This window comes from Thunnus thynnus, chromosome 24 (assembly GCF_963924715.1).
Source record: "Thunnus thynnus chromosome 24, fThuThy2.1, whole genome shotgun sequence".
Classification (NCBI taxonomy): Eukaryota; Metazoa; Chordata; class Actinopteri; order Scombriformes; family Scombridae; genus Thunnus; species Thunnus thynnus.
The window spans coordinates 7,652,358-7,670,936 of NC_089540.1; the positions used below are offsets into that span (position 1 = coordinate 7,652,358).

Consider the following 18,579-nt stretch of genomic DNA (forward strand, 5'->3'; position numbering starts at 1 on the left):
CAGTGTTTCACAACATTGAAAAATTAATCTTTGAAGAGGTAGAGTTATTTTACAATATAATGCAGCCACAAGGCATATTAGTTGATGAGATGGGAGGAGCTGTTGCTCCATTTTTGCTGTTGCTATTGGTTTTGGCTTGAATATTCAAACCAAAGCACAACATCACAGACATGTTCCATGTCAGGCAGGATGCAGCCTACGAAGGTATTACCTTGGGAGGATTTAGTAGGCCGAACCTGTGTCGTCTCCTCCCAAAAACACTCTTGATTCTGATAATGTATAGAAGTATGATGCTATACTTGGGGAATACTCTTTTAATTGCAAGTACCCATAAACATCCATTTATTTGTAACAGATGTGATGTTATGTCATGATGAACAACATATCCACACTGCTAACGACAAACTGTGAAGTTTAAACTTGTCTTCCACTGTCATGGCTTTTTCAGTGGTCCAGTTTATAGAGACTAACAACATCAGTCATTTTAGCAAATGTCTCAAGATGACATATGCTTACAGTCAACAAAGCCCTTTAGTGGCTGTAGGGTTAATGATATTGGACTTTGACAAAGGAGACCATTTTTCCGTTTCCTACCGACAGTCAACTCTTTCTTTTACCCATGACCACAATTGTACTTTTAACCCAAACCACAATTTTTCTGTAACTAGTTATAAATATGACATGGTCGCATGGTACTGATACCGAGGGTTCCAAAGAAAACAGCTATCATGTCCTCCAAATTCAGATGTGATGGATGGATTTGGGGGAATGAAACACGCCTTTTATTTTTTCGATTTTCAGTCATGAAATGTGCACTTTGATGGAGACAGCAACTGAATTGGAACACAACAAGTAACTTTGAATGTATTCTTAAGCAGCTGAAAAAAATGTAGGAAACCACAAGCTATAGAAGTAGATGAGGCACAGTGAAGGAAATTGGAAGTACCAAAAAAAGTAAGCTACGCCACTTCATCCTAAAATAACTCCCACAATGCCCTGGACATCACAGATGGATTGTGTTCCAGAGGACTCACCAATTCCCTCTCTTTAGAAAGTGAGTTTTACTTCGGTGGTTTTTAATTCTGGTCCTCAGGACGCAGAGCTGTGCTGCTTTTCATTCATCTTCAGCCATCTAATAAGGGGCTGATTTACACCTGGGATGCCAGGTGAGTGTAATTAACTGTAATTAACAAGCTGTGAAGATAGAAAACCAGCACTACTGAGTCCCAAGGAGTTACAGAAGGGACTCAGAGTGAGTGAACACAGTGACTGAATGTTTGTACATGACTTGAATAGTCTTACATAGCTAAATTCTCCTCATAGACATCTGTACTGACATTCAAACATATGTCGCTGCAGCTTGGCCAAACAGAACTGAAACGAAGTGAAAGAGCACTTTGATGCCATGTAGCTAGAATTACAATGATAGATCCAAAAGACCTCAGTAGGTACCGAGGACTCTGCTAAGAACAGCAAGGACAAAGCTTGCTGCTGCTTTACTGGAGATACCATTTACAGTCTTATATTTTTTAAGTTGAATAGTGTTATACAATAGTAGGCTCCTTCTAGAGGATAACCAGTGTCTTTGGTTTAAAATAGCAGAGCGGTGGGCTAGTTTTTCCTGTTATTTTATTTCCCAAATGACCACTTAGATATACTGCACACTTATAAGTAATCATATTTTGGCTTGAATTTCTTTCCATCTGTGACCTAGTAGCTCCCAGTACAATTATCACTTTGGAAAAGTATTAAATTCAAATATCCCCAGCCAATGCCTTTGGAGTATTCAGTTGGATTTGGTGAACATTCATTGCTGTCTAAAAAGGTTTAAACCAGCAGGGCTGTAGAATTTACAAAGGATGGTTTTGTGAGGTGCAACAAAAAATTAATGGTTGAAACAATTTACGCCCAATAGTGTGAGAGAGTCTGAACCCTGGTCCTACAAGCATTCATAAGCATTTTCCTAGGTCTAAATTAGTCAATATGCCTTTGTCACGGCGGACATTTTGACATGTCAAATAGGACAAGCACAGGTGAAATTAATCAAGTGAGCCATGGCTGCATTCTATTTAGATGTTCAGGGCTATGTTGTCCATGCTGACTCACTTGCTTTGCTTACTGAAACACCTTAATGGAATGCAGCCATTATTAATGTTATTAGTTACACCTGTGCCTTTCCTGCTATAAAAACATCTTTAAGGCAGTATTGCTGTACTCCAGTCAAGTCAAGTCAGTTTTATTTATATAGCACCAAATCACAACAGAAGTTATCTCAGGGCACTTTTCACATAGAGCAGGTCTAGACCACACTCTTTAATTTACAGAGAGAGACCCAACATTCCCCCATGAGCAAGCACTTTGTGACAGCAGCAAAGAAAAACTCTGTAACGGAAAGAAACCTTGAGCAGAATCAGGCTCTAAGTGGGTGGCCATCTGCCTTGACTGGTTGGGTTGAGGGAGAAAGAGGGAAAGGGAGAGGGGGGAGAGAGAGACACAGAGAAGCATGACAACAACAATAACAACAATAATAACAATAATAGAAATATGACTAATAATAATAGCGGTAGCAGTGGGCAAAAAATGACTAATATAATAGCAGCGGTGGGCATCAAGTTGGACTATGGGGACAGCAGGTCTCCTACGAGACAAGAAAGCACAAAACTACAGGGAGGATGCCAAGTTAGTAACATGCATTAATGGTACATGAATGTGTACAGATGGAGAGGGGGAGGATGAGAGAGGAGCTCAGTCCTATACTACAATTTTACAAAGTTACAATTTCATTTAGCAGATGGTTTTATGTTAAGCCATGTACATATGAGAGTTAATACAACACAAGCAAGGATCTAGTCAGGAGAGAACAACATGAGTAAGTGCCATAAAGTTAAGTTCAACTCTGATAGGACCTTGGTGCCAACAGGCAGTGCACAGAGTGTATAGAAGCAGATTTTTTCTTTTCCTACTACATTCGAAATAATGTACAAGAAACCAATAAATAAAAGTTCATTCTTGGCCTCTGAAATTGAGCAGAAACACAGTTTTATGTACTGTATTCTGACATTTTGTCACTTTCTATGTGTGACCACACTACATACTCAACTACTACTACTAATGTACTGTAGGTACTGAGAGCCGGAGTTGGGACCCAGGTTGTTGGGCTGTGAAAGGTCAACATTTAATTAAGTTACTGTAGAATCAACAATGTCTTGACTTTATACTTCTCATTAAAACAATAATTTTCTGGGATTGTAGTATATGGTCCAAATTTGAAAATTCACCTGCAATTGTAATCAGAGGCCTCTCCATCAACTGCACTTCACTGCACAACAGAACACTTAAACCAAACCTTTTTTTTTTTTTTTACCAGTATATCAGTTTTTCTTTCATTGTTGCTTGAATCTTTGGTGTCAAACTGTGCATGGCATGGATAAAACATCCCATTCATTGTCACATGGATAACCAGAGTAACCAGGCTAACTTGGCTACATGCATGGTAGCATGCTACCCGCTATTATAAGATTATTATAAGGTCTTATTATACATCCATGAGCATGCTACAGTTAAGTGGCGCACTGCCAAAATGTTCCAGGTGGAATTCAAGTGCTAGAATTATTGTTCCGCATGCTGGAATAAGTGGATTATCAAACTATTTTGATAGTAATTGTTTGGGTCAGGGAGCATACCAAACCGAAGGAAGTCATGTGCCGTACCGTGCATCCTGTAGTTTGGGTCAGATGTGAAGTTTTTTTAAAGAGACCACTGTGTTTTAAATTGTTTTTCTGGCATTTCTTCTTTTTAAGACCCTGCACAGAGGAAAGAGGCAGAAAAGATAGTGGACCATGAGGAATTACATGTATCAAAGGTCACAAGTCTTATTTGAACCTGTGGTCTGCACTTTTGTCTATGAATTACAGTGAGATTTTGCTGAAGGAATTAAGTAATTACGTTTGTTTATTACCCCAAAAAGGGTCATCATGTCACTCCATCTGTTCCATCTACCTCATGAAAATTAAGTGTCTGTGTTAACTTGCATGATATTTAAGGTGGATTCACTTTACTTGTCAAAGGACTGTGATATTTATGTGACTTGGACACTAAGCACATTAAAATGCTACTGACAAAGTGTCAGAATCATTCGGCAGAATGTGTTTCTGAGAGAATAAATGATCACGTAATGGTACTGTCAAAACTGACCATGTCAAGCTATTTTAGATAACTCTAAAATGTGTGGCTCTCGAATCCAGTCTCTCAACTGCAAATGTTCAAAATGCAGGTTGATTCTGTGTGCCCCTCAGGTCAATGGAAGCAGGTGCTCATGAATAAAAAGGAAGTTAAATATGCGTGAAGTTATTAATTACAAGCCAGATATTTTTACAAGGTGCTTCTGTTTTTTGGCTTTGCCAGTTGGGCATGGCTGTCAATACATTTCTTCTTCTTGTGCTTTTTTGCCGTCTTTCTTCCTCCCTTACCTTCTCTCTCCCAAGGTGGCCTTGGGGGCCCAGTTTCATGATGATGACAGACCTATAATGCAGAATGTCCCAATGCAAAACAGTGACAACAGTTGTCCCAAGTTTTCTGTTTTTATTCGGCGCATACAATTGTTATTGTTATTCATATTTTATTATGTTTGTTTATTTATATCCAACACTGGTCAGCAAGGAGCATTTGTTTTGTGCCCAGAGCCAAAATAAGATGAGAATGCAAATGCACCATGGCACATTCAAAACAGTCACATAAATGAATTAAAGGATTTGCTGGTTTTCTGTTGACCTTTATCAGCAAAGAGTCGCAAAGGCATCAACAAACATGGCGGCATTAACGTACCAATCCTCAACAAACTAAATTCATATGCATCTTTTTTGCATCGGTAATAACGTTTTGTGGTAAACATAATGCCAACCAGAAAGTTTCTTTTACACAGCTAGAGCTAAAGTCGGTCTACTAGCCACATATGGCTATAATAATAAAATTGAATAATTGTGACAGGCCTTATTTGCAAATAGGCACAATATAAACATTTTGTCTGATACACTGAAGACAAACATTATCTGGGTGACACTTGCAATTGACATATACAAAATAGTTTCATATATGTTATTTGTAGGAGCTGCAGGGGTCCACTGAGGTATCAGGGCTTGAAAATGTAAAAGTGTCATAATAGCCAATCTAATTGTTTTGGAGGGGTGCAATTCTAGCACTTGTTCCTGTGGAGGTTTGATGCGCTTGTTGTAAGTTTGTTTGACAACAATATGTATTGTGACTTTGCTAGCTCACTCGTGGCGCTCTCGTAAATCATTTAGCAACTGACAGAGTAGAGGAGGGAGGAGAAAATTTGAGTACTGGCAAGACAGTGGGTTTTGAATGTGGCTGGCACTCATCAACACACAATCAATCCTTGCAAGTGTATGATGGTAAACTGAGATGGCCTGAAAAATATCCTGATTATGGCCTAATTGGTGATGTCACCTTTAGATTTCTGATGACACATTTTGAATCATGACAATTGCTCAGTGGCGCATGAAGCCACAAAAGCTACTTCCCACTGTAAAGATATTACCCAGATGCATGCATACTGAACATGCTCTGTGGGTCCCATATGGGTCATTTCATGGGGGTTGTGACGCTTAAAAAAATATATTCACTGTTTTACAGCCACTCCTTTTCCCATGATTGTGTGAGGAAAAATGCTTTTTGGACCCCTTTTGGATCTGGAAGTTGTAATTACGCAGTTTGGCCACTATGTCAAATTGGCTTCCAAGCCTGGCACACTTCCTGGGGGCTTGGCCACAAGTACATAGCTTGAAGTCTGACAACGTGATCTTGCAATCTCGCTAATCTAGCTGGCTTGCAAGTAAAGAAGTTGGTTTGTGTTCCCATTGACTTCAATACATCATGGAAAGTGCAAACTGACATGTCACATTGTCTCATAAGATTTAGCCAGAGTGGTGGTTGCTTAATTATTCTTTTAAATTAAGTCATATATCTTTTTATCTTATTTTAAATAGAAAAAAAATTCGGAAAGTGCTTTTTAGATAAACATTGGCTATAAATAAAAAACATCATAGAAGACATGAAAAACATATCACATAGCTTAACACATCAAAATTCCCCCCTGAAATGCAGTATATTACCCAGAACATTGCTCTAATAGAGGCAGCTAGACAGGTGAGCACCTTGGGTTCACTGTGCTGTGGATGTGATGTGTATGTGTGTGAGTGAGTGAGTGAAAGGCAACAGAGATGGACAGTATAATGGTGGGTGGTGGGGTCTTAAAATGGTAGAGACAAGCTGCTGATCAGCCCCAAGGGGCCCTGTCCCAGGGTCATGGTGTCATTAGTACAGTCTGATTTGGTGGCAGACTCCGGCACAGCCGAGCAGCAGGGACAGCACTGCTGTTTTCATGGCTGAGTGGAAAGCGCTCGCGGCCAGTGCCTGTCCTCTTTGCCTCTTTCCAAGGCAATAATCTCCATCCAGCCAGGCAGTCAGAAGATTCTTCCCACTACCTTGGCTGCACAGCAAGATGCATGTTGAGAATACACACACCTTATTTTGACAAAGTTTATATTGTTTGAGAATGGCAAAGCAAAACTTTCAAAAGTTCTGAGCACAAAAATCAGCAGTTTTTGCCCTAGCCTACTTCAGTTAGGGTTCACTCAACACATAAGCAGGTTTGCAGCCCAAAGCTATATCAATTCTAAAAATGGTCAAAAGGCTTTCTTGTCAATTCTCAACAAGTACAAAGTGATACAAAGACAAATAGGTTTGCAAATAACTTAGTAGTGCACTACAGACTCCAGGAACAACACACTTGTAGTCTACTTGTGCTTTCCATCTCTCTCAGTCATAGTATTTTAAACTTAGATCATGAGTCACACTGATGGGTGTGACGACCCCTAGTTTCTTCTTGGGTTTGATCTGGTGTTGACCTGTATCTCTGCTTGTTCTGAAGGTAACTGATTAGCGTGAACTGGAACACCTGTGGCACCCAGTGTGTTCCTGTGTTATATAAGTTGTTACTGCGGTCTAATCACTCTCTGCTCCTCCCTATAGGCACCCCTTGTTCTGGTTTGGTTATGTTGTTTTAGTTCATCTTTATGCCTTGTTTTTCACCTTACAACACCCACATACACATCCTCCACTCATGCCCATCACATAACACTGACTCTACTGATTTCCACACTCCATGTGAAAGATCTGGAGTGAAAGCTAAATTATTGCCACAGAACCTGAACACAGAAGTGCTGATGGTGCTGAAAGTAGAACACAAAAGTAGAGAGCTGTCATGCTATAAAATTACACACCAGGCTGGGTGAAAAGATGATTATGGGCAATTATGCTGCAGCAAATGCCCTCTAATGGGAGACCTTCCGCATTTCAGAGTTTAGCTGGAATGGACACACAAATAGCAATACAGTTGAGCGGCTGCTGTGTTTGTTCATGACAAATGTGATACGTCACATGTGAATTCAATTACATATAAGTGGTTCTGTATGATGGGAACTATATATTATATAGCATAAAATAAGTACAAGACAGAGTAATTACATATGGACAGTGTTTTGTTTATTTCATGATAGAAGGACATGAAGGCAGCGCAATCCTCCAGTGAAATGATCTGTTTTGACATCACTGAACTCTTTCATTGTATAGTGAAAGTACAGTTACTCAGCTAGTGTGCTAGTAAAACTTTGGGGTATTCTTGTGCTTCACACAAGTACATCTATTTTATGATATTTTACTATAAAATATTGTAATTTTTACTCTACTACATTTATCTGACAGATAGTAACTTGTTACTTTGCAGATGAAGATGTTACATACACAACATATGATAAGTTTATAAAATATGATGCATTGTTTTAGAAGAAACTACACAACTATGTGTAAAATAGTTCGAATTACGTTTGGGATTGAAGTTAAAATCTTAACCAGCTACAATATTAATTAACATTTACTTATGGGGTACATTTACTACTTATTTATTAGTTACATTTTACTGATAATCCAACTTTATTCATTTAGTACATGACTACAATGAATTTGTTTTGGTGCAGATGTCAGTACAGCAAAAAAAAAAAAAAAGATTTGGTAATTTAAGATGAGAATTTAAAAAAAAAATACAATAGAATGAATTGTCCTGAGCCTTGCTAGTTTATCATACCCATACAAAGTTTAACTTTTATTGACTTCACTACCCTGACTTCACTATAGACACAAGGTACTGCTCGACTGCCACTTTGCTGCTGTCTCTGCTTGTTTTATTGTTTTAACAAGACCAGTATTACAATTTCATTAGTTTTTAAGTGGATTTTACTTACTTTACTTGTTGAATGTTCCTGGAGCTGCTGCAAGCTGCCTGATGTTAGCTGGTTCGCTGTCTCCAGGCCAAAAACATTGGGCTTGAGGAACCCACCCGGTCGTGTTGTGACCACAAAAGGACAATGATGGAGACCGCTGCAGAGATCTCCAGCATTAAGCTTGAACTTTCATCCATTGAAAGCCTCATCAATTACCTTCTCTAGCGACAGACTAAGCTGTAAGAGCAGCTAGCTGCTTTGCAGTCTACGCTTTTTCCCCCAGACTCACTGGTCATGGAGGTGGCCTTGCTGTGGCTCTTAAAAACATTTGAGCTGTCGCCTCATCTCAGTGGAGAAACCTCCTAGCTTTTAGCTTTGAAGTGAGAATGTTCAAAGTCAATTGTGATACCCCTGTCTGATGTATTGTTATTTATCGTCCCCCTAAACCCAATAGTATCTTCTCATTGATTGACTTTTAAACCCTGCCCCTTCAACTGTTTCGGCCTCCTCTGTTGACGATTGTGATAAGTTCTTAGCTTGTTTTGTTGAGAAGGTTAAGGGTATCAAAGCCTCTATAACCTACCTCATGTATAACTTCTCCAGACACCTCCCCTACATTGTTGAGTGAATTTACCCCTATGTTTCTGAATAATTTGCTCGATATTGTGTCACACATGCACTTATCCTCCTGTGGCCTTGACGCTCTACCCCCCAGATTTTTCAAAGGGGTATTAGAAGTCATTGCCTCCTGTCTTCTCTCTATTGTAAATGAGTCTCTGTCCTCTGGTTTGTTCCCAGACTATTTCAAACAAATCTGTATTCAGCTCCTTTTAAAGAAACCTGGCCTTGATCCAACACTCCCTCATAATTACAGACCAATCTCTAAATGACCCTTTGTTTCAAAAATCGTTGAAAAGGCTGTTGCTAAAAAAACTACTGGAAATAGTGGAAGCTAATGACGTTCTTGACCCATTTCAATCTGGTTTTTGCCAGCTGTATAGCACTGAAACTGCTCTGCTGAAAGTCACTGATGATATGCTTATAAATGCAGATTCAGGTCATCACTAAATTTTAGTATTGTTTGACTTGTCTGCCACCTTTGACACTATTGATCATACCATCCTGCTAGATAGACTAAAGCATTGGGTCGGCCTCAGATGGTTTTCCTCATATCTTACAGATATATCTGTAAGATATATCTCACATCTTTCAGTGTGGCTATTGATGATTTTGTCTCATCATTGGCTCTTATGTAATGTGGGGTCCCACAAGGTTCAATCCTTGGTCCCATTTTTTTCAGCTTGTATATGCTCCCCCTTGCTCATATTATTCATAAGTTTAAGATTGTTGCCTACTGCTGTTATGCGGATGACACCCAGCTCTCTGGGTCATTTAAATCTGATGAGCTAAAAAATCTAGATATTCTAAACTGTTGCCTCACTGCTGTCAAAGTTTGGATGTCACTGAAATTTTTACAGCTGAATACGGACAAAACAGAAATCTTGGTCATTGGCCCAGACCAAGTTTTTAAAGAGTATTAGTCCTCAGGCATTTAGCAGGGAATGTAAAACCATCTGCTAGAAATCTTGGTGTTGTGTTTGATTAAAATCTGAATTTTTAAGAAATTGGTTCAGTATTGTTTTTTACAATTCAGAAATATTGCCAAAATCAGTTCAACATTGCCTAAGAATGTCATAGAGCAAATCATCCATGCTTTTATCTCTTCCCGCCTGGATTACTGTAACTCCATATTTTCTCATTTTAACGAGTCTGCAATTACTTGACTTCAACTGGTTCAGAACATGGCAGTCAGGCATTTGACAAACACTTAACAAAGAAAGCATATTACCCCCATTCTGGCCCACTTACATTGGCTTCCTGTACGCTTCAGAATTCAGTTCAAGATCCTGATCACATTGAAAGCCCTCCATGGCACGACACCTTATATTTCTGAACTTATAACATAATACTCTGCACCAAGGTTACTCGGATCTTCTGACCAATTGTTGTTAAGTGTCCCACAGTTCAGGCTCAAAACAAAGGGGGACTACACCATAGAATCACCTCCCCCTCACTGTCAGGTCAGCGAAGTCTATACCACATTTTAAAAAACTTACTTTAAAAAACCCAATTGTATTGGCTGGCATTTTTATACGTTTGTTGCTCTGCAATACCTATTGGTTTTATTTGTCTGTTAATTTTGTTTTGTTTATATTGCTTTTATTGTTGAGTGTTTCCATTTCATAAATTGTATTTTTTACTTGCTGTTTTCATGCTGTGTACTGTTATGCATTTTTATTATCAACTGTGAAGCACTTTGGAACTGCTGTTTTGAAAAGTGTGATATAAATAAAGTTTACTTACTTACTGACTTGTTTTCTTGTACTGTAGGTCTCCACCTGCTCAGCCCTTTTGTCTCAGCCCTTTTGTTTTACTTAATTGTGTTTCCATGGTTTAGCCCCCCTGTGCCTTGATTTATTTCAGTTTTACTTTAGCCTATTTGTTTTGCTTCATTAATTTCCCTTTAGTTTATTCTTTTGTTTTACACTGGTCTTGTTTTGGGGTTGCCATTAGTTTCCTGTGGTAAATTTTTTATTGAACCAACTGGTAATTTTTGTTGTGTTAACCATTTTGTAGTTTTATTTTACTCTTGTCAGTTGAGCTGAGAGCTGGGTGGTTGGTGTGGCTTGTCACCCTTGGTGAGATCCCTGAATTGCATGGTTTGGTTTAAGCCACTGAAACACATGATTGATACTACGGTTTGCTATGTGTGTGTGTTACTGTGAGGCACATGCAGTGGTAATTAGATGGTTGCACCCCTGGGCACTCGAAGCATAGTTTACCTCTCCATTCAGCCTCATTCATTGTTATTTTTTTAAAATTTACAATTAAAGTGTGGAAAGTAAAGGAAACTTTTAACTATGTCATATTTTGATTGTAAACTTGACGTACTTTTGTGATTTAAAAAAATGCTTGCTTTTCTTCAGTAGCTTAATTTAGTAATTTTAACTATTAACCTTTACCCTTTTCCCTTTCAGCAGTTCTTTTTCTTTAATTTGCTAAATTAAACTCAATTTACCTTTCACATCTCATCACATTTTCTTCTATCAGTGAATGAGTGTGCCTTGTCTAATAGCGAACTTAAAGACATGTAAGATGTATAAAAATACTCTGCTTGGCATAATAATATGTCTGACATGGTTTGTTCACAAAAAAGTCCAGTTAACTTATTAAAATCCTTAAAATTACATCACCTACTTCTCCCTCATAAAAAAAAATCCAGAATCTATATGAATATGCAAATATTGTTCACTTCAAAAGTTAAACTGCTGGACACAAGATGTCTGCTACTTCACTGAAAAAGTCATCATCAGTGTATGTGCACTGGATGCTTCAAGTTTTCATATCACAGTTGTAAAAGTTGCATACTGGACCACAATTAGCTTCCAAACTAGCTGTGATTATGCAGCTAGGCCCACCTTTAAACTCAGATGTTTGATGAGCACAGAGAAACTTTCCAAACACAAAGATGGAAATGGCCACACTCTAAAAACATTAAACAACATAACCTTAATCATACTATAATCTCCTTTAGGACCACTGTATCCTTGCCTGTTACTGATGTTGTTGCAGATATTTGGAACTGCACAGTATCTCCCACACTCATTTGTAGGCAGTATGTAATTATAGACTTGGATGAGAGGCATGCGTATGATATTCTGATCAAGGTGTACCTGGCAAAACACAGTCATATCTTCATTAAAATGTGGAATAATTATGGCTAAGTGTTTTTTCAGTGCCGTCAGCAGTTGTCTGTATTGATAGGAATTAGTAACTCTGGTATTACAGCCATATAAGGCCATATTAAGTAGTCGTAAATGTATAAATTAAACAGCCATAGTAACAATATCTTTCAAAATAGTGTCAGTTTTTTGGGCTTTGTTGTTTTAAAGACATTCATCAAAGTTTTTCACATCATTTCATTTTGGAGGTTTACAACATAATTTGTTTGCCTTAATTGTTCATGATTCTGTTTTAAGTATGAGCCGATAAAACCTGACGTGTATTCAGAAAAACTGAATTTGTTTAGTAAAGTAACTTAAACTTAACAAAGAATTGTCCAAAACGTTGTGCAGTACCAGCAGTTACATGGAAGGTTTTGGGCCTGTAGGAACATAATATTAAATACATCTGTCTTGCTATTATGGAGATTTTTGGGTGGAATATCACAGAAATGAATGCTTTCTTTTATCAGCCCTCCACCCACCCCCAACAATTCACTCTGAGAACTCCTGTCAACTGTTTCTTCAAAGAGGCTACACAAACCAGACATTTATCACATAAAAAAGCACGGACATCTACTGATTTTCCACTCCCAACTGCACCTTTCATGTTTTCAAACGGATTGTGTGTTTCAGCCCTCCCTACATGCCAGTCTTCCTTCCCAGACAGGAAGTCATTACAGGGGCTCTCACCCCATCACAGATGGCCATTTAACACATCGCTGGCAACTGCAAATGAACCAGGAGTAGCAGCCGCTTGACTAGACCCGGCCGACTTTGCACAAATGCTTATCTCTCACTCACCTGCTGTGCTGGGATGGGAGGTGCACTTCAACCTTGGCTCGATGTTACTTTATTTATTTATGTCTATTTGTTTGTCACAGGGAGCACACACTTTAAATTCAGTTTTCGAGGATTTTGCGAGCTTGGAGTGGGATGTTGTTCTCTTTCTTTTTTCTGTATACCTTGCTGAACAAACACCATTTAGCATGGTTTCGAGGAAACTGGTGTAGCTGGGATTAGAACTTCTCTTTTGTTTATTTTCTGTTTTGGTTTCTTTTTGTTTTTTTCCTGTGAGGAGCAGGGGAAAGAGCTGATGCATAGCAGGCATTTTTCTTAAGTCTCCTTTTGCTGCCCCATCGAAATTTGTAATAGCCATATTTGCTCTGTCAAGCTGCCTTAGCCTTTTGATACGTTTGGAGCTCCATTGGTGATAAAACAGATAAAGCCGACCTGACAATTTAAAAATGAGAAAGCAATTGTGGCTGACACCCTAGAGACAGCCTTCGTCTCTCTCCTTCCTTCCTCTCTCTTTCTATGTTTTGTTTGCTCTTGTTCTCTGGAAATGCCTTACTTGTTATTTACTATCTCTACTGAGTAAAATATTAACGAAGATACCTCTCGTGGATGTTTGCAAGTGCTGAGCGATACAACTGTAGCCATGCTATTAAGGGAACGAGCCTAAGCACTGAGGGATGTAAACACAGGGCCTATTCATTAGTCATTAGTCCTATCATTCCATCACTTTGTGTTTAATACTTTATATTAATTTTTCCTGTCCGGTACAGGATGTTGTTGACATATAGTGTAAACGTATGTGTGTAAAGATATGAAAAAATGTTAGCAAGGCAAAGGACGAATAATTGTGCCTGTTTTTTGTGCATGTGTTAAACCTTGTGTGCGCGAGGGAATATCAAAACGTAAGGACGAAGCTCCTTGCGTGTGAGAAATTCACTCGAGATGGGAAAGGGGGAATTGATAGAGCAGTGCTGGCAAGGCTGGGTGTCTAAATCACGGCTTGGAATGGACCCTCAGCATGGCGATTGGCTGTCACAGCTACAGATGGAGGACGGCGCCCACAGGAAAAGGATAAACTGTCTGATAAGCGCACGGTGAGGTACAGGGCTTCTGCTGGCAGACAGGCTCTTGAGAGAGGGGGGGGGAGAAGCAAGAAGATGGGAATAGAACAGGAAAACGAGTCAAGAGGGAACAGGCAACAGATGAATCTCCATCTGTGTTCAGAGGCAAGCAGGGATAGCAGCGAAAAAACAAGCCAAACAACCACTGAGGTGCGGCTTTGGTCTCATACCTCTTGTGGGTTTACCTCTCCGAAGGAACACTTAAGTGTATTTTGATATTTCCCCTTTCCACAGAGGATAGGGCAGCACACACTTCTGTAATAATGTGCTGGGATGAGTGGCATCAATCAGCTACTTCAGAAATGGAGACCAATACAGCTGCTGCACTAGTAGCAACAGGACTGTTTATAAATGGTAATGAGCTAACGACAGTGACAATGGCTGATCAAGACGTATTATTGCATTATGTTGTAGTGAAGATTGACAGCAACGTGACAAAGATAAATGCTAAATTCTAAGTGGCTAACACAAATTGCTGATTTGCCGCCATGTGCTACCAGTCACAAATTGTGGTCATTCCCTCATGGAGACACATCGTTCATTGGCTAACCTTTGGCCAAGGAGATTAACCTGCACAGACCTTCAGCCAAGTAGCTGGCCAGTGAATGAGCCAGGAGCCAGCCTGAGAGATTTTTTGCAAATGGTTTGTTTAGCAGTGTTTTAGAGAACATATAGTATAGTGATGCCGCTCCTGGTGCATTAGTTTCTGAGGCCCCCAACACAGACAGTGATCCACTGCTAGGCACATCAGGGACTCAAGCCCCCACCAGCATGCATTTACCGACACACCATTTGCTGAAGGTACATTTTGCATATTCATGATGAAGATCTACTGTCTAAACGCCTTAAAATTAATTTATACATATAACTTTTTTTCTACCTGTGGTAGCCTGCAGGTTTTTTTCTGTTATTTTGTTATCATTATAATTATTCTAAAACATATAATAATCTAAATTTGATTATATGATTTTCATGCATTTTTTTATGTTCCTCAAATTTAAAACGTATGTTTACTTGTGTTGGTCAAAAGATTTGTGGACTGTGAAAACAAAATGTGTTTTTTTTCCTATCTCGAAACTTGTAAAATGTCGAAACGAGCAAAAATAAGAAAACATTGGTGAATCACAGAAATCAGTGGGTACTAACAAAATAAAAACAAGTCTTGAATACAAACAAAAACAAGAGGGCATTTGTTCGTATAAAGCTTCCTGCATGAAGGCCATTGACTCTCATCTTGATTTACAAAATGCCCCACACTTAATACCCAGGGTATATGACACTTAAAGTGCAAACATAGATAGTATGGTGAAATGTGTCTTTAAAGGAACGGAATAACATCCTTTCAGTAATACAAAGGGATCTATGAATTAATCCAAATACAAATACCTCCCAGATTGACAGTCCTATCTATTATTCCCACAGCCTGTTTTGGGTTTAGTGGCTTTTCTGCCCGAGACCAAGCTGTATAGAGCTGGCTCTGGATGGCACTTATCTAGTGATGTTGGTGTCTGTTTGTAATATAAGGTAAATTATAGAGCCAACTATTAGTGCTACATCGGATAAGAGTGACCTTAAAATGTTATTGGCCGCCCAAAGATGAGCAAACAAGGAGAAGAAACATAAAATAAATAGCACAAGGCGTCATCTAAACTAAAATAAGAAGTAAATATATATATATATAGGGGTCACTTCATATAGAACAGTACAACAAAAGGCATTTTTTGTATACTGTGTAAAATTCAATATACCGTAAAATGTGTTATTAAGTATTATTTTATGGCGTGCAATATACAAAATGACACGTAGAGCAAGTGTGGACCTCTAGAGAGACATAACAGAAGGTACTGCACAGAACCCAAGCTATGAAAAGATACAGCACCTGTGGGACAATGACAATTCACCTTTGTAAATATATTGACAAATCAGTGGCAAATGCACATCACGGCAGTCTTGATCCAAATCTGAAACTGGCCATAAAGTTGTGAAACTGGGATTGTGAAAGACTGCAAAGAGGATAATATGCTGTTCTTTTAGAGTCTTGGCCGTCCTGTTATCCTCAGTTGTATTATCATCTGTTCTCAGCTGCTCCTCTAAGTTAGTCAAGTTCATGTCCTAATAACTAATGAGTTGCCCCACTTAAAATGCCATATTTCATTAAACTAACATTAAAATTTAAATGATGCCCAAATGACAAAACATGACCTGAAGATACAAAGAGTATAAAAAATGTTCGATTTGTTTTAGCTTTACTGTACTTAATTTCCTTTCTCTCCTTTATGTCTTACTACTACTACTCTTGATACTAAACATATTATAAAATTTGTATCTTCAGCTGACCAATCTTGACTTGTTTGTGCTTCCATTTGTACTTTCTCAAATTTCATCTTCAAACCAGCACAATCACTCTTGTTATGCAAGCCATTTGTATCATGACAAAGTTTTAGCTTGCATTTACATTTCCTGTGCGTCCTCTCTTGCATTTTTTCTCTCTTAGGAACTTAACTGAGTTACTCATAACTTAAGAAAATAACCAGTTAATATTCAGGACAAGTAACTTGTTTGAAAAATCATTTTATCCACTTGGTGACATGGGAGTTTTGCAAATATATACTGTACGCTGCAGTATGGTAGGAGAAGTATCATCAAACAGAGAGGTTAAGGGATGAGGGTTATTTCCTGCAAGACTGCAGCATCAGAGGCTAGAGATAATATTTTCAGCCAACATCTGAGACCATATTCTATTAAAATATAAGCCATCCTATTTTAGTCAGGATGGCCTTGCCCAGAAAAAAACAAAACAACTGGGATCCCAGTATCAACACAGCAGCGTGTTAGAAAAGCGGTGTTAATAGACTCTTCTCTGTGCAGGTGGGAAGAGGACATAGATGAGCTCTCTGAAGATGGAGTCCAAGGGGGAAAAAAGGAGGTAAGCCTGAAGTCATCTGCGTTCATGTGAACGATAGAAGTATCTTATTTGAGTTATTCAACTCAATTGTTGTTTTTACAGAGGATTTGAGTGTCTATAAAACAAAGGTCTTGGCAGAGGTTGTAGGATGTGTTCATGTCATAGGGGAGAACCAGACAAAAGTACGTAACACTTTTTAGATAAACGTCATTTTTAAATATAATGTTACAGACAGAAACTAATTTCCATAGTAATCAACAACTCGTGTTTTATCAATACCAGGTGCTATTTTGTACAAATGTGGAATGACTTCAGTATAATTTGACTTTGAATAGAAGTTGCGCATTGTTACTTTTGATCCGTCATTTAGGACACACAGGGGTTGGGGTAGGGTTTTATTAAAAATGTCTGATAGTGTCCTTGTTAATATGTAATCACAAACATATTATGGGGGCGGCTGTGGCTCAGGAGGTAGAGCAGGTCATCTGCTAATTGGAAGATTGGTTCAATCCCTGGCTCCTCCAGTCTGCATGTCAAAGTATCCATGGGCAAGATACTGAACCCCAAATTGCTCCCAAAGGCTGTGCCATTGGTGTGTGAGTGTGAGTGTGAATGATGAGAAACTCCTGATGAGCAGGTTGGCGCCTTGCATGGCAGCCTCTGCCAGTATATGAATGTGTGTGTGAATGGGTCAATGTTGGCAAGTAATGTAAAGCACAGTAGGTGGTCGGAAGACTAGAAAGGCGCTAAATAAATGCAGTCCATTTACCATTTACTATATTATTTATCTTAATAAATAATTATTAAATGTCATTTTTTGAGTGAATTTACTTACTACAATCAAAACAAGCTTTTGGGGTAAAACTCCATGCTCAGAGAAAATCACTGTGTTACTTTCGACCCAGTTTTCCCCTATAATACAGACAGTGGTCATGACCAGTTGAGTGTGAAAAAAGCATTCACGTCACTTTTCTACTTGTATTCCAAATAGGATACATCGGGAATTTCTACAGTGTCACCCACAAGGTTAAAAGAATTAGTCCTAAAACACATTCAAAAAATGATTGCAAAACTAGCAGTCACATCTAAATAAAATCCAATATTAACATGAATACTGTTGATTCAGCTGATAAAAAAATGTGATAGCTATACATTTTTTAACCTGGTTTCACCTGTTGACATGTTAAAAGAATAGCTAAAAGATAACTTTCTAAAAAATACATTTCTACTCGTCTAATGTGACAACAAAGCTGGTAGTGTGGGGTTGTGCTCTCAGGTCGGAATCATGGGAGGTTTCTGCTGACATGGCGTCAATGCAGCACATTCCACAGCTGCAGACAGTCAGGGCAGTAACGGTGAAGTCAGCAGAGAGTAAGGTAGTCAGAGAAGGAGAGGAAAGTAAAAGGAACAGCTCAACTTTCTTCTTTAGTGCAGCATGATGAGTCAGAGAAGTGACCCTCAGGTACAGTTGCTAAATGCAGATTTCCATTAAGACCAACACATTTCAGAGCTTAAAAGTCCTGTAAAATCCAGCAATAAAACAAACACTGGAAATTTACTTTGCCACCCCCCTCATTTTGCTAATGCTGTGGCTTTTAAACACTTTTATCATAAGCAGAAAAAGACTGAAGGTGTAAGTGGTCAAGTATCTGAAGCATGTGTAACTAAAACAGAAT

General features: G+C 38.7%; 1 protein-coding gene across 1 annotated transcript in view; it reads left to right on the top strand.

Annotated features, from left to right (window-relative positions):
* The window catches only part of LOC137176836 (uncharacterized), a 38,458-nt gene that overhangs the window by 6,681 nt on the left and 13,198 nt on the right, over nucleotides 1–18,579 (top strand). Inside the window, exon 6 of the mRNA XM_067582800.1 lies at nucleotides 16,867–16,924. Within this exon, the coding sequence (XP_067438901.1) occupies nucleotides 16,867–16,924 (58 nt within the window). The remainder of the gene's footprint in view (nucleotides 1–16,866; nucleotides 16,925–18,579) is intronic.